This window comes from Manihot esculenta, chromosome 9, assembly GCF_001659605.2.
Source record: "Manihot esculenta cultivar AM560-2 chromosome 9, M.esculenta_v8, whole genome shotgun sequence".
Lineage (NCBI taxonomy): Eukaryota > Viridiplantae > Streptophyta > Magnoliopsida > Malpighiales > Euphorbiaceae > Manihot > Manihot esculenta.
In genome coordinates, this window is record NC_035169.2 from 5,957,177 (window position 1) to 5,983,158 (window position 25,982).

The 25,982-nt window shown below is 27.4% G+C and overlaps 2 protein-coding genes across 6 annotated transcripts; both read left to right on the top strand.

The window, feature by feature from the left end:
* Positions 1–12,855: 12,855 nt before the first annotated feature.
* LOC110622300 (tropinone reductase-like 3) lies at positions 12,856–15,593 on the top strand. 2 transcript variants are annotated; one of them, XM_021766767.2, is made up of 6 exons: positions 12,856–13,099; positions 13,800–13,916; positions 14,149–14,283; positions 14,539–14,664; positions 15,068–15,169; positions 15,278–15,593. In XM_021766767.2, exons 1-6 carry the CDS (start codon positions 12,962–12,964, stop codon positions 15,425–15,427), a joined length of 768 nt encoding a protein of 255 aa, XP_021622459.1. In that variant the 5' UTR covers positions 12,856–12,961; the 3' UTR covers positions 15,428–15,593. The 2 variants fall into 2 exon arrangements, with proteins under 2 accessions (XP_021622459.1, XP_021622460.1); XM_021766768.2 differs by having other exon boundaries at positions 12,961–13,099; positions 13,746–13,916.
* Positions 15,594–20,376: 4,783 nt separating this feature from the next.
* On the top strand, positions 20,377–25,242 carry LOC110622911. Of its 4 annotated transcripts, none has more exons than XM_021767633.2 (9): positions 20,377–20,527; positions 20,626–20,715; positions 20,824–20,991; positions 21,138–21,334; positions 21,487–21,594; positions 21,714–23,629; positions 23,909–23,981; positions 24,513–24,715; positions 24,860–25,242. In XM_021767633.2, exons 3-8 carry the CDS (start codon positions 20,895–20,897, stop codon positions 24,666–24,668), a joined length of 2,547 nt encoding a protein of 848 aa, XP_021623325.1. In that variant the 5' UTR covers positions 20,377–20,527; positions 20,626–20,715; positions 20,824–20,894; the 3' UTR covers positions 24,669–24,715; positions 24,860–25,242. The 4 variants fall into 4 exon arrangements, with proteins under 4 accessions (XP_021623325.1, XP_021623324.1, XP_021623326.1 ...); XM_021767632.2 differs by having other exon boundaries at positions 20,626–20,661; XM_021767634.2 differs by having other exon boundaries at positions 20,626–20,661; positions 20,849–20,991.
* Positions 25,243–25,982: the final 740 nt, after the last annotated feature.

Sequence of the window (25,982 nt, forward strand, 5' to 3'; positions counted from 1 at the left end):
ATCCTTTTCGCCCTTCTAAAGATTCAAGTAAGGGATCCTCTTTCTCCTTGTTTTTTTTATTTGTTTCTCAAGCGTTTTCTTACTTATTATTAGATACTCAAGTCAGAGGTCTCGTTCAGGGTATCAAAATCTCTCAATGTATTTTAAAATTCATTGATATTTTATTTGCAGATGATACTCTGTTTTTATATACTTAAGTCTTATATTATGGCTTCAGGTCAATTGATTAATATTCAGAAATCTCATATTCTATTCAGTAAACATACACCTTCCTGCCTTAAATATGAGTTTCTCAGTAAATTTCACATGCAAGAATTGCTATCGTCAAATTGCTGCTTGGGTCTATTGGTGCTCTTAGGACGTTCTAGAAAGCAGGCAATAGCGGTTGTGGAGGATTGGATGCACTAAAAAACTAAGACTTGGAAACAAAAACCTTTATCACAAGCTGGTCGCGCTACCATGGTCAAATTAGTTTTATCTGCTATTTTCACTTTTTTGACAGCTATTTTTCAATATCCCAAATAGTTTTTAATAAAATTTAATAGCCTGTTATCTAATTTTTGGTGGGATGATGATGAAAAAGGTAGAAAAATATATTAGGTCAATTGTCAAAAATCCTATCAATCAAAGTTTTGGGGCAAATTAGGTTTTAAAGATTTTGATAATTTTAATTTTGCATGTTTGACAAAATAGTGTTGGAGGTTCTCCATAATAAGTCTCGCTTGTGAGTAAGGGTTTTAAAAGGATTATATTTCCTATCATATTCTTTCTAGTAAGCCAATCATAGGTACCCTAGCTCATGAATTTGGCAAAATCTATTAGCTGACAATGTTAATGAATATAGAGGATGGTAGAAGTATTTCCATTTGGTCAGATCCATGGGTGCTCGGGTTAGATAACTTCAGCTTATCTAGTTTGTCCGGTTGGTATTGATTAGGTGGCATATACGATTGGTCATAGAAGCTTGGACTGGAACCATTAGGTGGTGCGATGATTATTTACTCCTCAACAGGCTCTAACTAGTCTTTGTCCTAGTAGTCCCTCTTGGTATGCCAGATTTTCTTATTTGGCACTATGCTCATAATGGTTAATACAATGTAAGATCTAGTTATAAGCAGCTCATGTATCATTCATATTTATAGCTTCCTCTTCCTCCTATGTATATCTAGGAACATGGAAGTGCATATGATATTTTCAGGTCCTCCCAAATTGAAAAATTTTCTTTGGCAAGTTTTTCAAAATGTATTATCAATCTATAATAATTTGGTCCTTCGAGGTGTCTTATATGATCCTAAGTGCTCTATTTATCAATTTTTTACTGAAACCTAAGAATATATTTTCTTTTGGTGTCCACATGTTCGAGCAGTCTATAAACTTGATCTTGTAGGCTTCTATAGTTTTGCAATAGGGTGAGAGACATTATTAGAAAGGTTTCGGTTGGACACAAAGCCTCCTTAATTAGATATATTATTCATTGGGTTTTTGTCGTTCGTGAGTTACTCGGATAAATGCAGTAATTTGCGAGAGAATGGTATCCTATAGTTATAATAGATTAATAAACTATCTATATTGACTTCGATTACACTTACTTTATAGCATATCTAGACGGAAAGAAATAAAGGTGTTTTTGGGTTTATACGATCTGATCATGTCATTACGTTACTCCTATCTTGGCATGGAAGGATCAGTTTTCACATGCTGTGATTGTTGTAGCCGCTAAAGATAGTGCTGGTAGGACTCTGCATAATATTATTGTGCAAGTTTGGTGTTCTTTTATTGTGGTAGGGAAAGTATGTGCTATGCCGGCAACGGTACAATTAGCGTATGATATGGGCTTTCAGAATAAAATAGATTTTGCTACTATCTATGCATTTACCATCTGCAATACCCAGGGAAATCAAAGCTTCGATTGAGGCTATTTTTAATATTTGCTTTCGCATTCCATACGTTTTGTTTCACTGAATTTCTCATTAGGTAAATACTATAGCAAATGTGAGTTAAATTTTGTCTGAAAGACTTATTACCACCAAAGCATCAGTTGATAGATTTGTGTTATTTGATGTAACAAAATTCTACTGCGAGCAGCCATGTAATGCAAATATGCTTTGCAGGTCAAAAAAAAAAGAGTATATACATTCCATTTGAAGGGAATTATATTGTTTATTCCTTAAAAAAAATTACTATTTATATTGTTTATTTCTTAAAAAAAATTACTATTTAATCTCTATTGTACGAAAATTTATTAAAATTATTATTTGGTTCCTGTATTATACGAAAATTTATTTATTAATTTCTTAATTTTAAAAAATATATTAAAATATTTTTGAGATTTTAAATTTTTTTTCATTAATTTTAACCATTTAAATATTATAAAAAAATCTCTAAAATACTTTTAACACGTAGAGATTAATTAGTAGAATTTTTATTAAATTAAACTAACGGGTTTTCTACACTATATGAATTAAATAAAAAAATATATAATAGTTAAAACTAGTAAAATAATTAATTAGTAGACTTTTAAAATTTTAAGAATGCTTTAATATTTTTTTTCAAATTTGAAAAATTAACTAATAATTTTCTTATAATATAAGAACTAAATAATAAGGACTAAAATTTGTTTTTGTATTATTGAAAAATTCATTAGTTGACTTTTTAATTTTGAAAAATATATTAAAATATTCTTAAAGTTTTAAAAATTAATTTTTTTATTAGTTTTAATCGTTTAAATATTTAGTTTCTATTATCTATAAAATTTATTAATTGGTCTTTTAATTTTATTTTTTTTATAAAGTAAAATTAATGATTGTATTAATAAAATTTCATCAAATAAAAAGGGATATCATCCATAGATTCTCTAGTCAAAGTATGAACAGATAAAGTAGCATTACGATGAATCCATCTAATAGAAATATCAGTTCTAGAGTCTATCAAAGATTTATAATCATTCAAAATTAAACTCCTGTATAAGATAATTTGACAAATATACTCTTCAAGTGCCTGTCTAAACCCTTCTATAAGATTTGGCAAAGATGCTCCTCCTTCATTCTTATCTCTCGAGTATAAATCATTAAAATCTTCCAAACAAAGTCACGGAAGAGAGATTCTACGAGATAAAACTCGAATAAGGTTTCAAGACTGACGTCGTCATTGCGATTCCAGAAACTCGTAATAACTAATAAACCTCCATTGAACAGAAGGTAACTAATAAACCTCCATTGAACATTACCTTCTGAAACAATAGAAAAACAGAAATAGACACACACTCTTCCACATTAATGAAATGCCTCCTCCCAATCTTTGTCTATTGACTGATAAGCAACCATTAAGATATAAAAAACTACGAAAAAATTTCATACAAGAACTAAGAGTTTTTGTTTCCATTAAAAATAAAATGTCCGACTTATAACTAGTAACCAAATTCTTTAATGCATTAACTATTTAGAATTGTCGAGTCCTTGGCAGTTTCAACACATGACGATAATTGTTTTCAGCTATTTCGACCTTTGACAGGATATGCCATTTCACTGTTACCTGTCGCAGGGGTGTTGTTAGAGGCGACATCTTCTCTTTCATCAATAGTCAATTGACGCGGATTATCTTCCATGAAGAAAGAGAAAAGAAGAAGTTAGGTTTAAGGAAGAGGAAAATACGAGAGTATCAAGCCACAGAGAGACCACATAGGGGAAATTTCTTTTTGGTCTCTCAACTTTATTAAAAGTCTATTAATTATCATATTCATATTGAGAGTATTTTAGACATTTTTAATATTTAACAGTTAAAATTAATGAGTAATGGACTTTTTAAAATGTTAAAGATATTTTAATATATTTTTTAAAATTGTACGACTAATTAATAAGTGTTTATATAATATGAAACTATTAAATAAATAATTTAATAATAAATTTTAGTTTGATGATATCGTAATTCTTTTTTTTATTTTAGAATGTGAGATTTGCTCTTTAAGTTACGACCAAAATTTAATTGTAATATTAGATAAAATTATAAATAGAAAAAATAAAAATATCTTTTTTTAACTGAAAATTAGAGATTGAAAGAGTAAAATTTTAAATTTCTCAGATTTATTTAAATATATTTAAAAAATAAAAAAATAAATAAATATCAATTTAATAATAAAAAAGCATAATTCGATATCTCACAATAAATATTTTGAGATAAAAAATTTAATTTTTTTATTCTTTTCTTTGACTGATGTGATTTAAGGAGTTGAGAAACTCGTTCTTTAATTGATTGAGAAAAGTTTTTCAATTTGGAAAAGAAAAACTTAGACTTAATAATTTTGGGACTCAGATAAATAGAGTTGGTAGTTTATAGTCTTTAAAAAAATTTGTGACTTGGAGACTTGATATCCTCTGGTTCCCTTTAGAGGAGGAGGACCTCTCTATTTATAGAAAATTTGAAAGGAGGATTTCAACTACCGACAAGTGTTACTATTTTATTTTATTAATTAATTTGTTCTTTTTTAATTGGATAACGTGATAATTTTTAATTGGTTAATTTATATTATAAATATTTAAATAAGTTATTTAGTAATATTAATTTAATTAAAAAAATTACTAAGTGACATTTGTGGGTCCAATAATACGTGACATTTTACTATTAAAATTTAAAAAATTTATTATTTAGTCCTTAATATTATTAATATTAATAAGTTAGTATATGCATTTTTAAAAATTTATTAAAATATTTTTTTTATCAATAAAATAATTATTTCATTTAATTCTATTTATTTTTTCTATTAAAAATATATTAAAAAATCAAATTATCCCTTTGTTTTATTTTTTTTCAATTCTTCGATTTTTCTTCTTTCTTCGTAAAAAAATTAAATTTTAAAAATTTTAGATTTTAAAAATTGGATTATTGAGAAAGAAAAAACAGTAAAAAAAAATTTTAAAAGTTAAATTATTGAGAAGAAAGAGAAGAAGAATAATAAGAAGTTAGGATATTGAGAGGAAGAAGAAGGGAGTTATTAAGAGCAAAATTAATTTTTAAAATTTTTTTCTTTTATTGTTGGTTATAAGAGAGGATGAAAAGATTTTCGTTAACAAAGAAAAAATTTTTTAATACATTTTTGTAAGTATAAAATTAATTATTATTAATAATAATATTTATAAATTAAATAATAAATATTTCTTAAAATTTTTTTATTTTTTTATTTTTACATACTGTGTTTTGAATGGTGGTTATGGATTTGAGTTGTGTTAGCTATAGTGGTTGGTTTGATTTATTATTATTATTTTTTAAGGTTTTTACTTTTGGGTTAGGCTAATCCTTTTTTTCTGTCCTTTTATTTAAAATAAAAATTCAATTTTTTATTTGAAATGAAAATTTCTCCTATTTTAACTTCCAAAATTTTCATTTATAAGATGAATGATGCAAATTAGAGGTGGAATGTTGTGCTTGGATGGCCATGAAAGAAAGGTCATCATCATAAATGAAAAATGAAAAATATGTAATAAATTTGTGGTCACCTCCTTCTCCTATTGAGAACCGATTATTACAAAGCTCCCGTCATCGCCTGTCATCGTCTTGTCAATTTTCTTGTTCTTTTTCCCCCTAATAGCAAAATCCATCAATATGAATTCCCCACCTCACCCCTTCTCTCTTCTCTCTCTCCCTCTCTCTCTCTCTCTTCACAATCTCCATTTTCTCACCAAACAAACAGACAAATTATCCAATCTGAATCTATCAAATGCTGCAGCTATTCTTCGCCGTGGCCTTCTCGGCGGTGCCTTTGACTTTATACGTTCCGCCGATTCGATCTCTTAATCCATTTGTCGAGACCATCGAGGATTTGCTCCGCCAGACTGCTTTTTACTCTCTCAGGGCTTATCCTCGCTTTCGTCTCGCCTTCTCCAGAATCTTCTCCAATCTCTTTCGCTTGTCAAGGTAGACTGACCTCTGCAAATTTGTTGTACATTCTGTTGTTGATTTCCATTTTAGTTTCTTTCCTTTTTTGGATGTTATTGAGGGTTTTGTATTTTATTTGGCATTTAAATCCTGGAATTTGTAGGATTTTGTATACATGGATGTAATATATGTTATTCGAAATGACTCTTAATTATTAGTTATATTTCTCTTATTTCATTTGGATTCTATTTCTTGTTTGAATTTAATTGTTTTGTTGCCATTTGGAATTACGTAGAAATTCATTATTTGAAGGATGCATTTGGGTTTTTCTTTTTCTTTATTCAATATCAACGTTTGTTGATTTGATTTATGATTTCTCAGATTTGCAGCTCCCTCTTAAAGTTTTCTAATCAGGCATTCTTATGATTCAGAATTCAGATTAATACAGGAATTTTTATAGTTTTGCCATATGAACTGTGTAGTTGGCCAGTGATATTATTTGATTGTGAATGCAAGACTTTACTTTTTGATGATTGGTCACTTTCATTTACATTTGTATTCAAGGGATATATCTGATTGTGAATGCAAGGTTGTTTGATGATTGGCCACTCCTATGCTTAAAGTATGAAATATCTGTAAAAAAAATTTCCATTGAAGTGATGAGAATTTTATGAAACAGAGAATTCATCAAAACAGAAAATGGGAAAAAGTGTATCAGAATTAATTCAATATCCTTTTTGTGTTATTTAAGTTGTGATTTAAGAATACCTTGCAATTAGAATTTAGGGTTTGATTGGTAGGTTTTGACTGGTAGATGAGACAAATGTTATCTCATGAATCATGATCAATAATGGAAACTTTTCCATTATTGATAAATATTAATATATATGTAAAGTTAGATGGAAACTTATCATGTAGTATCTGTGATACAAATAAATTTATTGATTGGTCCATCGATTTTAAAAATGTATTAAAATGTTCACATTTTAAAAAGTTTATTAGATAATTTCTTTTAGCTTTAGTAGTTAAATATTATAAAAAAATTTAAAATATCACTAGTACAGAGTAAATTTTTTAAAAATTTAAAGAATCAATTAATAAATTTTTGAAAATTATAAATATTAAATAGTAAAATACTTAAAGACAAAATTAATAGGGGATTAACTAGTAAACTTTTATTAAAATGCTAAAAATATTTTAATATATTTTTAAAATTAAAAAATTAATTAATAAGATTTTTTCATAGACTAAGTAATAATTTTTTTAAATTAGAATTGTCAGCTGTTAGATTACTTAATAAATAAGTAAACGGTATTTTAAGAGATTTAGAATTTAAATTTTGAATATAAAATATATATAAAATTTATTGAAATAATGTTTTATTTCATTTAATAAATTTAATCAGACACGAATCTAAATTACTTAGTGAAAGTTACAATGAAAAAGAAAATGTAAATAGTATTAATTTTTTTAATTTTTTTTTTGAAATGAGAATTGGGGATTGAAAATTTTTTTAACTTTATATATATATATATATATATATATATATATATTGAATTATCATTCTTATCTAATGCAAATAATAATACGAGCTTTAATACAGGGAGGTTGAATTTGTTGTATGTGGCTCATTTATTTATTTTTTCTTTATTAATTAAACCTCTCCTTTTCCTTGGAAAGTCTTTGAACTATGAAAGAGTATGGATGACCGTCTCACCCTCTCATCCCTTCCTTATCCTTTTTCTTTATATTTGTTCATACTCTTTGTAGGATGATGGTTGAGAAAATTATTTTATATTTTTTTATTATATATTGAATGTGTTAAATACTTTTTTTTTCTTATTCTAATGATGCAATTTGCTATTGAGAATTTTTTTTAAAAATTTATTAGTGCTAATTTAAAATTATAAATTGATTAGATCTATTAGAATTAGATTGTTTTAATTTGTAATTTATTATTTAATTTAGGATTTGTGATTTATTGATTTAATTTAAAATTATTTATTTTTAAAATTCTAATAATTTATGTGGCTTGTTAATTTTTTGAGTACTAAAAATTGTGATTTTATTTACGGTAAATTTGAAATTTTAAGATAAGAGATCAATATTTTCTAAATGGTTTAATTTCAAATCAAAATCAAATTAAATTCGATTAATTTGATTTGATTTAATTTTTTCATATAAATTTAAATTTAATTGATATATTTTATTGAATTAATTTTTTAATTTTTTAATTTTAATTCGATTCAAAATTAAATTGACCGAATGCTTCTGCTGCTGTTGATAATGAATTATGTTTTGTTGGATAGAGAATTTTTAATATTTCTGTCTGGGTAAGTCCATCATAATATTTTTTAAATAAATTAATTTTCTTAAAAAAATAATTTAATTTTTATTATTTAATTATAATATTAAAAAATATTAATAAGATTTATTTATATAAAGTTTAGTTTTGTTAACACAATTATTAAAACTAAAATAACTTTTTCTCGTAGAAAAGAGTATTCATTTTCTTTAAAAAGTTTTCTTTTTTTAGTTAGGAAAATATTTTTTATCAAATTTTAAAGTGCTTTAAATGCAAAATTTTTGTCCAAATAGTTTTTATGAAACAAACAAATCCTTTGTTTGATAAATTATTATAATTGGAATTTTATTGCTCGACCAAAGCTCATTTTGACCTACACTGGAAATTGAAAATAAGTTAAAAGACCAAATTGAACTTCATGCAATGTGTTCAGGGGTTAAATCTGGGTATTTATTAAAAATTTCAGTGAATATTCTTAAATTTTAATTTTTAATTTTTATATACAATTAAGATATTTTGTTTTTTAAATTCTAAATTTTAAATTTAACGTTTTAAATTCAATTTTCAAATCTAAAATCTAGATAATTAGCAGAAATTATTCCACAACATTTAGATATTAATCACCAATCATAATAAATTTATTAAATATTAAATATTTAAAATAAAAATTAGAGATTGAAAAAGTAAAATTTAAAATCTCTCATATTTAATATTTAATCATAGTAAATATTATATGATCTTAAATAATTAATAATAATAATAATAATAATAATAATAATGAATTTGCTAATTAAAGTATATAAAAATAATGAATTTTTTTTTAAAAAAATCATAATGACCTCTATTGTTTAAAACTCCCTTCCCTTGTTTATGGAGCATTAAATTTCATTTCTTATAGTTTTTAAGAGCTAACAGTTGAAGAAAACCAAAAGAGGAAGACTTTAGTGATTAACGGCCTATAATATTAAGATATTAAATAAAAATATTATTAACAATAATTAAAAATCTTATAATTTTAATATAATTATTTAATTAAATTATTAATCTCTTCAAAATTAATCAATTAAAAACTAACACTCTCGTATCATCATTTTTATTTTTATTTTCCTTTTCTTAATTATTTCAAAATTATTATTCAATTTTTTTATATATTATAATATTTTTTAAATAAATAATTATAATATTATTTTATTTTATTTTAATTTTTTTTTTCAAAATATCTCTTAATATTTAATAGTCTCACCTTTTCTTTTTTAATTGTGTTAAAATTATTGTTTATTTTTCGTTTTACACTATAATAACATATAAGTCGATTATTATAATTTTATTTAATTTTATATTATTTTGAAAAAAATTTGTAAAATATCCCTTAACATTGAATAAAATTTAATATTTTTAATATGAGTATATACAAAAAAATTAAAAAGTTATTCTTTTTAATATGTGTAATAAAGTAAAATGGATAAAAATTATGTGATGAAAGAAATAAAAAATTTAATATTTTTAAGATGAGTATAATTAAAAAATTAATAAAAAATATTATTATTTTTAATATATATAAAAAAATAAAATATATAAAAATTATAAAACGAAAACAGAGTCTTTTTGGAAAATTTTTTCACACTAGAAAGGACAATTTGGCCACTATAGACATTGCATTTTGCCACTAGCTTGCTATTAATAGTGCAATACAAAAGTTTAAATAATGTTTATCGTAATATTTTTGACAGACTGATTTAGCGATATAATTTTTAAGCGATGGATATGAGTTTATTGTAAATTTATCTTTAAAAATATTAACGACAGATTTTAAACTATTAGTGACGAAAGTTTCCGTCGCTGATAAATTTTTTTTTTTTGTGTGGTGGAATCGAGGGAGAGCCGGGGAGGGATTGATGGAGAGAGAGGGGATGGGCCGACGATGAAAAAGGTTCAATCGCTTGTTTTTTTTTTTAAATTTTTTATATTTAAAATTATGTGGAAAATTTTAGCATGGGCGGGCTTTGCATATATTTAATATTTTAGTAGGCAATTTATAAATTCTCCACAAATATTTAGTTTTTTGGCAAAATTTCAATTTGATACTATTAAATTATTTTTAATAGCGAAATTTATTCTCCACAAATATTTGCTCACAAAAAGTTTAATTTATTACGGTAAAAATAAAAAAAAATCTTATAAGCTAAATATTCTAATAACTTAATTTAAAATTATGAATTAATTAATTTAATTTAAATAATTTTCAGACCTTTAATGAACTTCTCTTCAAATGCAATTTAAATTTAATTATATTCAACTAATTAAATTATGACTAATTTCATTGAAATAGTAATTGTCATCAAACTTCTTAACCATGATTATCATCAATTATATAATTGTAATTAGGAAAAAAAATATTTTTTTTTATTTTTCTAAAACAATTATTGTTTTTTTATCATAATTGTAATTAGCATAAATGCAGAATCGTAGTAGCTTTTTTTAATTTTTAATTATGACTAATTATTTTTATTATTTGATTTTAATTTACAAATAAAATATATCAATTAATTTATATATAAAGGTGTTGGTAAAATTATTAAAGTATGGAAAATGATTTTTTTAAAAAAATAAAATTATTTTTTAAAATATTTTGAATTTTTCTTTAACTAAAAAATATGTTTTATTTATTAAATTTTTTCTTTAATTAATATATATATATAATTAATAAGATATTAAAGAGAAAATTATTTAAATTGAAATAAAAAGAACAATTCTGAATAAAAAATTAATTTAATAGTAATGATTTATAATTCAAGTAAATAAAAGAATAAAAACAAAATATCAATTTTTAATAAAAACTATTTGCGTGCATAGCACGGAACTCGTACCATAAAAAGGGAAGCGGAAACCCTTATAGCCTCCTCGGTTCCCAAATGGCCAGGCTTAAAAGCTTGAACGCTATTTTCTGCTACTCGCTAAAAGCCAAAGCCGCTGCCACCGCTACCGTTAAAAACTCACCGGCAATGGATGCAGCTCTTAAACATGACATGTCCTCTCTCGACATCTCATCTCCATCCATTTCTCATTCCATCGGTAACAGCTCATTGAAATACCCCAATTCACCTACTGATCCTATACATGCTCCTGCTTCGCTCGCAGATCGCACTGTTCTCCCCATCCTCAACGCAGAAGACTCCGGTTTAGATTCTGGTGCGGCTTCTCGCCAACAGAGGATAATATATTGTTTCTTTTTTCCCTTTTCATTCTTTTTGGCCTTAGTTTTTGAAATATTCTTTTTTGGTTGGCTTATTGCAGAGGAAGCAACCAAGCAGCCAGCGAAAGTCATTTTATCGATATTAAGCGGTATATTTGAACCACTAGATTTAGTTGTTGCCTGTTGTGTTCTTTGGCACTGAATAATCAAAATTGCAAACAAGTTTGTGGGAAGACTAATTTCGTGTAATGCCATGCGTTGGTGTCGTGAAAGAAAGGGGAGAAAATTATCTAGATTTGATTACAATATAATTTTTATATAATTATTAAATTATTAAGCATTTTAATCTAATGAAAATATAGTTTATCCATAATATATATATGGGAATGAGAATATAATAAAATTGTAATAAGAATTTAATTAAGTGAATAATTTTATCTTATTTAAATTATTAATATTAATATTTAAATACCATATAATATGTAAATAGAAAATATTATTAGTAAATTTAAATATGTAATAAAAAGGAATGTAAGAAAAAAATGATAATGACAAAAAAAGATAAAAGGAAAAAAAATAAATGAGAGCAAAAATGATAAGAAAGAAAAAATAAAAGAAAAGAGAAGAAAATTAAAAACAGGAAAAGAAAAGGAAAGAAAATTTAAACAATTGGGGGAAAATAAAAAAAAATATAAAAAATATAAAAAATAAAAAAATTGATAAAATTATTAATGAACTTTAAAATTTATTTGATTAATGATAAGCATATTTTTGTATAATTATAAATATAGAATATTAGATAAAATTTGAATTAATATATTTTTTGGTTAGAGAAACAATAACACTATGTAAATGCATTACATAATAAAATTTGGATTAAAAATTAAAAATATAATAAAAATAATTTTATAGTAATTAAGTCGTAACTATTTTATTGACAGAAATAAAAGTTAAAAATATTTTAATAAATTTTTAAAAATTTAAAAATTTAAAAATTAATTATAAATAATAATATTATTTAAAAGTTAAATCGTAAATTTTTTATTAAAAAAAATAAAATATATGTTTAGATTATTATTATTTATTTAGAAAATATGCTTATTTTTATAATTCACCTTAATTTTTATATTAATTTAAAATAAAGAAAAAAATTAATCTATTTTATATTAATTTAAAATAAAAAATAATATACTTAAATATATAAATATAATTATTAAAATCTTGTGTTATTTATGTAAAATCTATTCGTATACTGTATTTTTTAGAAAATTGTATTGTGTTTTATTTTCTATTTATAGATTTAAATAAAAAATTAAAATAAATATATTTTTTAATTTTTTAAAAGTAAGAAAATATTTTTCAGACAACAAACATGTTTAGTTACTGTAATCTTCTATTTGCGTTCGATTTCTTGAATTTTACAGAATTGTGGGCCCGGTGTATTTTACTTCTATCTGCCAACTGTAAATTGGATTTGATTGATCAGCGTTAGTCACTATATTGAGGATTAGATCCAATCAATTAACCTACCATGTCATTCAATTTCTCTGATCGATTCAGTTTCTTACTTTGCTCGAGTAGTGATCCTAACCCTAATGGAGAAGAAAAATTTTGGCAAGAGATTTGAAGGGAAGGTGGCTATTGTTACAGCTTCCACTCAAGGCATCGGCTTTGCAATCGCCCGGCGCCTTGGCGATGAAGGCGCCTTCGTCGTCATCTCTTCTCGGAAGCAGGTCCGTTCTCCTCCTTTTTTAGGAATTTGGAATTTTATATCTGTAATTCAATCCCTTCTTGCTCTTGTTTACTGTGATTAAACCAGAATAATTACCTCAGCTCCCCCAAACTAGCTCCTGAATCTCTTTTACCTGATCCTTTTTTTTTTTTATAATAATTCGCCTTTTATTCGATTGTTTCTTCTCTTTTGCTGTTAGTATGTTTATTTTTGGGATGGGTAGTTTTTTGTTTTTAACTTATTTCTCTTGCGAGCCAAGTTCCATTAGCAGAAAGTGAGGTTGCCAGGTCGGAGAAGTGGACGAATCCAAAGTTTTGGGAACATGATATTTAATTTGTACGATGAGGTACCAGTCAAGGAACATGAGTATGACAAGGAGGAAATACTGGTGTTGGTGTATTAGTTGTTGAAGAAAAAGAACTACTGTTGCATGGAGGGTACTGTACAATTATTTTCATGGTTGATTAAAGGGTATTTTGGAAGAAGAGTCATTTCTCTGATACCATATAGAAATAGCAGAGAATGTGTGGTCCTGTAAATTCAGTGGATATATAGTTACAGTCAAAATAGAAACCACTTCTCACACTGAGCGAATTAATTAAAGTTTTGCTCCTTAAACGGTCATTTTTTTGTCTTTTTATCTGCAGCTGCTCGGATTACTTGAAGGTTATTGATTTTATGTAATGTTCAAACTGATTCAGAAAAATGTAGATGAGGCTGTTGAGAAACTTAAAGCTCAGGGTATCCAAGTGTTTGGTGTCGTTTGTCACGTCGCAAATGCAGAAAAAAGAAAGAATCTCATTCAGAAGACAGTTCAGGTGAGAAACTAATATTTTGCTGCCTTTTCCCGATTCCATGGATATGTTATGTTTCCACTTTCGAGGGCTACCTTGTTTAGCCTCTTTTCTTTGTAGATCTATTTTGATTGTTTATTATGCAATTTAATCTTGAGACCTTTTTTAACTCAAATCAGAACTTGCGATGGTGGTCTTCCCTTGTGATAAATATGGATGTTGTAAGTGATAGGAAATTAATTGTTTTTGGTTCCAGAAATATGGAAAAATAGATGTGGTTGTGTCCAATGCCGCTGTTAATCCATCTACTGAATCCATTTTAGAGACTCAAGAATCTGTCCTTGACAAGCTTTGGGAAGTTAATGTCAAAGCCTGTATCCTTCTTTTGAAGGTAAGCTTATTTTCTCCCTAATCATCTTAGAGATTGATATTTAGATTTTTCTGATACTAGATATTGCTAAACACAATAGCAGGTGCAGATAGTCAGAATGAGGATATCTCACTGATTTTCTTTGGATTATTCTCAGTTTTATTTCTAGATAATCTTCTACTAAATCACTCCTCCAGTCAAGGAGATGCTATCAGGTTTCTTGCACTAACGTTTTACTTATTGCATGATTGGTCTCTCTCTTTTGGTGGTGGAAAGGATGCAGCTCCTCACATGCAGAAGGGTTCTTCAGTCGTTCTGATTTCCTCAATTACTGGTTACAACCCCTATCCCTCCTTGGCTATGTATGGGGTGACAAAGACAGCTCTTCTTGGGCTTACTAAGGCAGGTGAACAAGTCCTGCATTCTTGTTATATTTGCATTAACAAACGATTGATTGCTATATGTAAATGGGGTGTTTTATGTCAAATGCTAAATATGGTCTTAAAGTCGTTACCAATTAGTGTTGAACAGACCATCTTGCTTTTCTTTAGTCAATCTTTTCATGCAAGTGGGAAATATTCTGAAAACAAGTGGCCCGCAATGATGATAGCTCTGTCTCTCTCCCCCTTTCTGTAACATCTCGGTCCCTCATCCTTGGGATTGGAATCTGTGACCTTCAAAACTGGGATTTTAAATTTATTAAGAAGTTGCCGTCCGTGGATTTTTGCTTATCAAGTACAATCATGAAGATGGCTCCCAATGTTGTTATGCTTTTTGTGCTTAATCTTTCTAAATTTTTGTTCAGGCCCTTGCAGCTGAAATGGCACCTGACACTCGTGTAAACTGCATAGCTCCTGGGTTTGTACCAACTCACTTTGCTGATTTCATCACAAGAAATGAGGCCATTGTAAGTTCATAATTTTGGGAATTAATTGTTCCTGTCTTTGCTAGTTTTTGAAATACCCCAAGCTCTGCTCATTATGGGCTGGCTGAATTGGTTTCTTCTTTGTTGTAGAGAAAGTCCTTTGAGGAAACCACATTACTTAAGAGGCTTGGTACCACAGAAGACGTGGCTTCTGCAACTGCCTTTTTGGCATCCGATGATGCTTCTTATGTAACAGGAGAAACCTTGGTTGTCGCCGGAGGGATACCCTCTAGACTTTAGTCCTCTCTCGTTAAATAATCTCAAATGTTTTTCAATGTATGTTCTTTTTTTTTTTTTTTTTTTTTTTTCGCATTTTTATTTAACATTTTTCAGTCCCTTGGAGGATTCATGTTTTTATTGAAATCTAGATTAATAAATTTATCAGGTAGAAGTCGGTATTAGTAAATTTTGTGGCGATCCTTTTCTCTTCATTTTTTTTTTGTCTTTTTGGCAAGGGTGCAATTGAGTCTAGCCAATTTTCAAAATTTTCAAGTTTGACTTATGAAATTAATTTTATATGATCTCAATTTTTTAAATTTTATTGAGTTCAGTTTAGGTTAAATTTGATTAATTAAAAGCTTCTTTTGAGCTTGAAATGAGTTTGTTGAAAAATAAATTCATTAAAAAGTTAAAAATCGATAACATAAAGTTAGAGCACAACATTATAAGTTTCGAGCTCAGACTGTGAAATTAAGTAAAATTACTTTTATACTATATTTTTATTTTTATGATTTATTAGTTATTTAATAATATAAATAACACAAAATAAAAGAGTTTCCATTACATTATAAGTTAAAAAAAATACCAATTATGACAACATAAAATAAAGAAAAGCAAATAATTTTATCAAATATCACAAAACAATTAAATTTAAAAACAAGTCCAATTATTAATTATTAAGATATTAATCTATTATCATTTACTTTTAATTTAATATATTATTTATATTAAATTATTATGTATACTAAAAAAATTACTATATATAATATAAATACAAAATATTATATATTAAATAAATATATCAATCTAAATATAATAAACTTAATTACATAATTATATGTACATACATCACATACAAATTTTATAGATTTTATTATATTAATTTATATTTAAATTATAGGAATACTTTAATGCATAAAATTAATTAAATAATAATAAATGTAATATAATAATAAAAGTGTATGTATATAAAAAAGTAAAGACAATAATGATAGTGAAATAAAAAAATATATATTTAAAAAAATATTTTTCGAAGTACTTAAAAAGACATATTATGAAAGAAAAATGTATATAATTACTCAATTAAAAGGAAAGAAATACATAACTAACAAGATTTATCTATATATATATTAGAAAAGTTTAGTATCACTTTAACCTTTTAAAGTTTAAAAAATTTATATAATTTAGTATTGCTTATCTTTTTAAAGTTTAAAAAAAAAGAGAGGGACTAGTATTTATTATTTTATATTAAGAATATAATAATTATCTATATTAAATCTGTTCATTGTGTCATCAAAACATTAACTTAATTTTTTATTATAACCTTAAAATTAAATTATAAATAAGTATATTTTTTAATGATCATACTATAATTTAAAAAAAAAAAATTAATTATAATAAATTTAATTTTAAATTTATAAAATATAAAACAAATATAAATATTTGACCTAATTATAAATGATTTAACTATTTAATGAGTTTATAATAAAAAAACCTTATCAATTTACTTTAGAATATATAAAATACTCATCATTATGTCATAAATATGATATATAAGAACTTCATGCACAAAAATGTCATACATAGCTTTGGATGGATTCAATCGAATCAAATTATAATTTATTCTCTTTTTTTTTTTTTTATTTGTGAGATTGATCACTTCAGGGTGAGCAATATTTAATTCAATCCGAAAAAATCAGCCGAATCGAATTAATTTGAAAATTTAATTTGATTTTTTATTCATTTTAGTTTGATTTAATTTTTAATTTTAAAATTTTTTATTATTTTGATTTAATTCGATTTTAATATGAAAAAAATTAAAAAATCAAACCGAACTGATAATAGTAAAGTTAAAATATTTTAATTAAATTTTAAAATACTAAAAATAAAGTGTAAAAGATAAAAAATTTATTAAAAATTTAAACCGATCAAACCAAACTGAATCAGACTGGTTCGATTTAGTTTCTGACCAAAATCGATTCTGTTCGATTTTTATAAGTATCAAAATTTCAGTTTTCAGTTTATTCAGTTCGGTTAGATTTTGAACCGAACCGACTAAGCGTCCTAGCTGACATGATACATGACCAAGAACAACAGCTAAGATTTGGTTAATAATCTTATAGACATAATGCAAAGTTTACAATAGTGATAATAATAAGCATGATAATTTTCACACCACTAATGCGCCACTACCAGTAAAAGACACCATCCTGTTGTCAATGCCTACAAGCTACACCTTGTAAGATTCTAAAATCACAACATACATAACAAAAGGATAGGATGGGATTATACTGATTCTGATCTACCACCAAAATATCTATACAAGATAGGGACTTAAAATGTTGCTAAAGATGACTTTCAGGAAACACACCCAAATTCCAACTTCTACGGTCCTTATAGCATGAAAAGATGCACAAAATAGGCAACAAAAGTATCCCTTCTCATCAAACTTTGGTGTGAAATTCATCTATCACTTCATTCTTACCTTCAAGTGGTAAAGAAATGGAGCTCCTCTCTGCCTCTGGTGCTATAATTTGGGCAATACTGCCACTACAACACTCCGATAAACACATTATGATGACCAAAATCCAGTGATTCTACCATTCTCATCATTTATATGACTCAGCACCCCAAGTTCTATCAACAAAACAGCATTTGGATGGGTACCATCGAGAATTGGATCTTTCAGCTGTGTGCAAACAACAGTGCTCATGGTCACACACAGTACATGAAGAGCAACAGTCATTTTATCACTTCATGTGACAAGAACTTAATTATGCAAACAAATACAAGTACCTTTTCCAATTCACATTTTGGCATGGTAGCTCTCTTATGAGCAATAAAAGGACGAATATCCTATTTCAACAGATCTGGTGCAGACATCTCTTCTGGTGTCTAATAATAGAGAAATCCACTACTTTATATCACAACAGTATCAAAATTTTAATATAATTTTTTAGAACAAGCACATTAATGCTTCAAATTTCATTCTTTTGCATGACAAATTGTTTTATCAATCAAACCCAAAACAAAACAAGATTACCTCATCAATTCTGGTATTAAGCACATGTTCACAAGAATCAGAGAAGTCAAATGTACGTTTTGGTACAGTGACAGAAGGAACATCATTCTCAACTTCATTATCCATACCAAAGTAGAGTTCCAAGCATCTCAAAGCAATAAATTCCCTCGTGTTAGTGTCCAAATCCTCAGGCGATATTGGAGCCGCCTCAACCAAATCTGAGAGAAATTAACCATCAAATAGCTTAAGCATTGCTACTAAAAACAAAACAAAATGCAAATAAACACAACATTTTCTCTGAAATACACAAAATAGATCCATACTTGCACATACACCACATATAAACATGAGCAATAGATGCATTCATATATGTATTTGAGAATGTTGAACACCCACATAACAGATGGGTCTAAAATGTTGAAGCAGGCTAGGTACTCGATGATCCAGAGCCATATCTGCTTCGAGCTTGAGCCAGAAGGATCATCATCTAAGTTCATAATGCTTCTACACAAGGCTGCAAAGATAACAAATAGAAGCTCAAATTAACAAAGAATTCCACAAAATACCTCTTAGTTGCACACAATTGTTACATCATAGAAAGCGCATAAACCCTAACCGTTCATTGTAGAGAAATTGTTGGAATGGAAAAGGTTTAATTTTTCTCCCTCGTTTAACCTTCAAAAAGTGGGCATTTAAGTCCTTAGGCTGAGAAAGAGGGAGGGAAGGAATTTACGCTAAATAATTATTTGACCCCTAAAGTTTCATAATCTTAACTAGTCTGTCTTTTTAAGCTTGATAGCGTATTTTTTGTAATAAATAAATAATAAATTTTATTTTCTTTTAAAATGAAAGCTTTTTACATTAAATTTTTTTTTGTCAATATTAAATTAATTTTTAAAAAATTATTAAATTCATATATTTTTCAATATCATTGTTTTTTAGTCTTATTTTACAATAAACATTTTCATATAAATCTAATAAATAAACTATTTACATTATTTATATAAAAAATTAAGTGATTTGGCAAGGTAATTATTAAAGGGTAAAAAGGTAAACTAAATATTATATGTCTATTTCATAATTTTTATCTATTTTATAATTTTTATTAATTTTATTATTTAAAAATTAAATAATAATATTTTTATTAAAATATTTAACTTTTATTATATTAAATTTTATTGTAAAAATAAAATTATTATAAATAATATGTAGTTTTAATTAAATATTAAAAAATAATTACATTCTCATTTGAAAAAATAAAATGATAAATTATACTAAAAATAAGATAAAAACAAATAAAAATAAATAATTATAATATAAAAAATTGAATAATATTTAAATAAAAATAAAAATTATGAAATAGAGTAAGTAAATTATTATTTATAATTTACAAAAATATTCTTATTTTTATTATTAATAATTACATCATCATGAATAACTAAATTAAATAAAGTAATTTAAATAAAAAATTATTATTTAGTACTATAATGAAACTCATTAATTAGTGTTAAATTTGAAAAATATAATAAAATATTTTTAAAGATTTAAAATTTATTGATTAATTTCTATAATTTATTAATGGTGCATTTCTTAATTTTTAAAAAATATATTAAAATATTATTTAAATTTTTAAAAATTTTACTGATTAATTTTTTCATATTAAATATATTTTAAAAATTTTCTTTAATATTTAAATAATTAAAGTTAATTGATGGATTAATAATTAAAATTTTAATATATTTTTTAAAATTAACAAATAAATTAATAAATTTTTGGAGATTAAATAGTAATTATATGTATATATATATTTTAATATTATTATTTTTTAAATCTAATATACTTTCTGCAAACTGATTAGTTTACGATTTTTTAATAATAAATCTATAAAATAAAATATGTATGCAATTTAAGTATATTTCAAAAAAAAAAAAGTAATTTAGAAAGGTAATTATTGAAGAGTAGAAAATATAAAATTGTCGAATGATGCGAATTCATGGGCAAATTAAATGATTTGCAGGTACGGATCGTTTACGGTTTACAGTCCCTTGCCGGAGTGCACGAGAAGATATTCAGACCCTGTAGAATCTAGCAATTAATCGGTAAACGCTCTTTAAAATCTTTCCGTTCATCTTCCGTTTGGTTACCGAGAAAATAATTTACAGCATATGTACATACTGATATCTATTTTTCCTTCTAGAAATCAACAATTTACGGACCCAAAACCCAATTAAAGGTTAGCATTGGGGGAACCCCTCTTTACATTTCAATGGCTTCTCTTCAGTCAACAGTTAGGGTTTTATGCGCTCTCTGTGATTGCAATCATTATTTAATTTTGTGTGAAATTCTTTTTTTACTTGATCTTTTTTCTTTTTTTCTCTAATTTTCATTGATGCAGACCTTTTCGTGTGATAATACATCAGACGAAAAAAGTTGATGGCTTTGGTCACATTCTGAATATTAGCTTTGATGGGTGACCCTTCTTCCTCGGCTTCAAGCCTGGAGTGGCTCTGGACAATTGAGTACCTAGCAAGGTTCCGCCAACTAGACCCGTCAATTTTACATCGTATGTGGGTTCAATATTCTTATATATATATATATATATATATATATATATAGATATTTATATTTTGTGTGCCTATGTACTGCTGTATACTATTTTATTGGATTTTAGCAGCAAAGCTTGAGGTTTTTGATGGTTAATTTTTCCAGATTTGATTGATGCGGCTCCAGTATTATCCGAGCATTTGGGAAAGAGTACAAGGGAAATGGTTTCTTTGAGATGTTTGGAACAATTGTTTGGTATTGGTAATGGAGTTCCAAATGATGTTCCTTCTGTGGGAGAGCCAAAACGAACATTTGATTTCTCAGGGACTTGTGAAGATGCGCTCAAATCCATATTGAAAGAGGTAATCTATTTTTTTTTTTTTTTTTTTTTGAAAAAAACCGTTTTTGTCAATAAAAAGAATGAAATTTGAAGCAATAACTCGCATATTGTAATTCCAAGTTATTAGGTTATGATACTGTTCTAATGTTAAGTCCTGGGTTTCTCTGTTGTCAGACATCAGTATCGGATTTGAGAATGACTAGATCAGATGTATTGAGATGGGATATTCATCCTTTTATCACACATAAAAGAGCTTGCATGCCAAAATGTGCTTTAGAAAAGGTAATTGATTTTAATTGCATTTCTTTGTTTCGTCAAGTTCCCGTCAAAGATAAGTGGTAAAAGAATTTTGCATCTCATGTACTTTGTGTGACTGTGCGTACTTTATTGTTTACAAACAGCTTAAAGATGAAATTTCCAAAGGTACCCATCCAAACGCTGCTGCATTGACAGAACTTATCGGAGTGGTCCATAAAAATGATGAGAATGGAAAGATCACTGTGGATTCTGGTCATCATAATGCAGTTACTGGGAGGATTGACAGTGATGAAACTGATGCTCAAGTCATGGCACCAGAGGAGAGTACCAATTCTCTACCACTGGAAAATAAGAATGGAATGGTCGGAGGTGATTCACATCATAGAAATTTATTACCCCTAAAGAGAAACAAAAGTAGTTTGGATAATGAAAATCCTGCTGGAGAGCATCAGGAAGATCAAGGTGGTGTTGGTAATGGTGATCTCCTATTAAATGTCAAAAGGGTTAAGAGCAATACCATGTGTATTAGTAACTCTACAGAACGGAGTTTTATTCTTCAAAATGGTAAGAGGTTGGTGGAGGATTCTTCTGAAAAGTTGGTCAGAGTTAAAGAGAAAGGAAGTTGCCAAATGGAAAGAGAATCCCAAATAAGACTGGCTGAATGCAAGTCTTTAGAGAATGGTCATGACAATTTTGTTGCTACAAAGGAGCTTGGAAATAGTCATAATGTTGGTGTTAGTGCTGACTTCTTGAATAATCAATGTGAGAATGCTGGCAATGCCAACAGAATGCAATCAGATAGGTCTGGAGATGGACCTTCCCAGCATATTTTGGTGGACGAAGTCCATGAGGCTGAACATATTTTGGTTGGAGTTAAAGAGAGAGGAAGTTGCCAAATGCAAAGAGAATCCCAAATAGGAGAGCTGGCCGAATGCAGGTCTTTAGAGAATGGTCATGACAAGTTTGTTGCTACAAAGGAGCTTGGAGATAGTCATAATGCTGGTGTTAATGCTGACTTCCAGCATAATCAAAGTGAGAGTGCTGGCGACGCCAACAAAATGCAATCAGATAGATCTGGAGATGGACCTTCCCACCATATTTCAGTGGATTCCTTGAGTGGATTGCACAGAGATGCTGCTGTTGAAAAACTTGGTGGCATGGAGCATCTTTGTCAAGAAGACACATCAAGTGATGGTGATGAATATCATCTTAGGAAGGTTGATGTTGCTATGGAGAAGAGCCATTTCCTGAGCTCTCAATGCACACTGAATCATGTTTCTCCAACCAACTGGACAGAGCTGCACCTTTGTGTAAAATGTAGCAAAGATGGTCAGTTGTTGGTTTGTAATGCTGTTGGTTGTCCACTGGTGGTTCACAAAGAGTGCTTGGGTTCCTTACCAAGGTTTGATGAGGAGGGAAACTTTTACTGCCCATTTTGTTCATATTCTCTTGCTATCTCAGAGTACATGGAAGCTAAGAAAAAGGCCTCTCTGGCAAGGAGAGAATTGTCTGCATTCATTCATAAACAAACTGAGAGCTCACATAGCAAAGAGCATAATAATTTGAATCAAGATGGAGATGAGGATGATATGAGCGGAAATGTCAGAGAGAGTGAGTCTAATCAAACAAATAATGGCGGATATGCATTTGAAGTTAACAGTCAACTTGAGAAAAGGAGAGGTGATAAGCAACCTGTGGAGCCTACAGTATCATGTTCTGATATAAAATTGATAAATCAAGAAGAAGATCCAGATGTAACTCATGCGATAACTAATGTTTCTACTGGAGAAAAAGAAAGGGAAGAGATGGCTTCAGAGTGCCTGACTGTAGGGGGGCTTGAGAGACAAGACCAAACTTTTGCCAACCCTAAATGCAATGGTGATAATCCAATGCGAAAAGACAGTGAGTGTTTCCCTTTAAATGGAAAACAAGCTGGAGTGATTGAAAAGAATGTTCTAGAGCAACAAAGTAGTGATCAAGAAAACATCTCTGATGAGGGAAATAAGGAAAATTTAGTCTCTAATTACTCCATAAGGTTTCAAAGGAGAGAGAAACAATAGTAAGTTTCCACTTGTTTTCTAATTATTCAGAGTGTTCTCCAGATTGTTATCTTATTTCCTTATAGCTATTTTTAAGGAGTTGAATAATTTTTTTTAATGATTATTGCACTCTTAAAGAGCAATAATCATATTGGGTTGGTAATTCTTTTCTTTTATTTCTCAATGTGCACGCACATGTTTGTTCCTTCCTGTTGAACTAAGTTCGTACTTGAAGGACGTTGTAGAATTTGTTGCAAATGATCAAATACTAATAGTCTATATGTTCTATTTTGGTGCAGTTTAAGCCCAGCAATACCTCAGTTGAGGCGAAAGAAAGTTCATTGGACAACTGAGGAAGAGGAGATGCTCAAGGTACAGAATCTAGCTTGAGCATGTAATTTGACTTGCCTTTATGTGTGGTCCATTATGTTTCTCCACTGTCAGTAATGTAAGAGCTGAATTCTACATTTTGAGTTAAGCTCATCTATGTGCACGTGTATTTTCTTTTCAATTATAAAAATCAGGAAAGGAGGATTTTGTGAGTATGGGTATGGCAGCAATGCGATTCCACCTGGGTCATCCATCTACACTCAATGTGGATGATTTTCAATAATAATTTTTATTTTAGGATGATTTATGAGATCAACCCTAAATAGTAGGACTAAAGCAATGTGGATGAAAATCTCAGGTAATTTCACATGATACCCAAAATAGGAAAAATAGAGCCCCCTCTCCTGGGTGCAAAAGTGAATTATAGTAATAAGCATATTTATATGTTTTTTAACTTTTTCCCTTTGAAAAAATTTATGAGCATTAATATACTTAAACTATTCATTTTCTATTTTCTGTTTTCAGTTTCCACTGGCATAATTGATATTGATGATTCCTTTTACTGTGTTATAGGAGGGAGTGCAGAAATTTTCAAATGTTGGTGAAAGAGCTATTCCATGGAAGAAAATTTTGGAGTATGGTAGTTCAGTATTTCTTAATGGCCGTACTACAGTAGACCTTAAGGATAAATGGAGGAACATATGTAAAGGAAGTCCTAAATGCAAATAGGTGTGGGCCGGGTCAGCTCGCTTGCAAAGTTACTTCATCTTACTTTGGTAAGCCTCTTACTGATTTTGTCAGGAATTAATATTCCTTTAATTCATGGCTTGTGGCAGCTGATGATTACATGAGAAATCTGATCTAAATTGTTTCCATTAAAGATGAATCTGAAGGATAATTTTGTTTATATGCTGTTTTAGTTACACTATAATCCAGTCGCACATGGAGGGAATCTCAAATTTAAGCATTCTATGAAATTCTGGAAGCACCCTTTGTTAAGATCATGACAAATATGATAAGTGTTAGAAGCTGGACTATACGACGTGGACTCTTCTCCATTTTCGCTTATCAAACACTGTAAAGTAGGTGTAGATATCTAGAATTTTGGTGTTTATTTTGGCTGTTATTTCAGTGACTCTTTACGTAAACTTCTGGTTTGTCTTGAAAAAAGGCATATGAAATATGAGCTTCTTTTGTAATTTTATGCAAGAAATCTATCTGTGAACTATGAAAGAGTTGATGTTTGCAGAGTACCACGATCTGCTGAAAGTTTCATATGAAAACATTTTACAATTTCAGATTACTTTAACCGATCGATCATTCACCACGCTGACCATAAGATCAAGAGTTATAGGCTGAGATTTTCAGCTAACGTTATGTCTACTTTGATTAGATTCTGTTATGCGATGTTTGGATACTTGGATTTATAATTGAGGATTTAAAAAACATTATTTTAGTATAAACTCTTAATAATTTTTTACTGTACTAGTAGATGTAGCAAATTTGGTGCATGTTAAAATTAATTTGAATCTTAAAAATAAAAAAAAAATCTATTTGGTGGGGAAAATTTACCAGCTATTCCATCGAAGGCTTTTTTTTTTTTCAACCACTGTAGTAAATTATTTTTATTTTTCAGAAATGTCAAAAAATTTTTTTATTTTGCGACAAAAGAATTTTATTATTGTGTCTTTGTGAAAAAAAAATTCCATTTAATTACAAATTTTTATATCTTCATTTATCATGATTCATTTTATATAAAAAAAATTAATAAATTTTTATAAAATTATAACAGAATTTAACTATTTTTAAAAGATTTTTTTTTAAATTAAAAAAATTAAATTCTTTAATTTTAAATAAAAAAATATTTAAAAAAATCACAAAATTCTTGATTTTACATGAATGATATAATTAATTGTACTTATTTACTCAAACTTATGTCTTATATAATATAATTATTATAATTTTAATTTTAGTTGTGGAATGAAAGTATTATCATCATTAAATTTTCCAGAATTTCTGATTTTAATTTATTTATGTCATAGT

Excerpts from the sequence above, each read along its gene's own strand:
- LOC110622911 (XM_021767633.2), top strand. The coding sequence starts at position 20,895 with ATGGGTGACCCTTCTTCCTCGGCTTCAAGCCTGGAGTGGCTCTGGACA. Across the intron at positions 23,630-23,908 it reads CAAAGGAGAGAGAAACAATA|TTTAAGCCCAGCAATACCTC; the intron begins GTAAGTTTCCAC and ends ATTTTGGTGCAG. Across the intron at positions 23,982-24,512 it reads AGGAAGAGGAGATGCTCAAG|GAGGGAGTGCAGAAATTTTC; the intron begins GTACAGAATCTA and ends ACTGTGTTATAG.
- LOC110622300 (XM_021766767.2), top strand. The coding sequence starts at position 12,962 with ATGGAGAAGAAAAATTTTGGCAAGAGATTTGAAGGGAAGGTGGCTATT. Across the intron at positions 13,917-14,148 it reads TCATTCAGAAGACAGTTCAG|AAATATGGAAAAATAGATGT; the intron begins GTGAGAAACTAA and ends TTTTGGTTCCAG. Across the intron at positions 14,665-15,067 it reads CTCTTCTTGGGCTTACTAAG|GCCCTTGCAGCTGAAATGGC; the intron begins GCAGGTGAACAA and ends ATTTTTGTTCAG.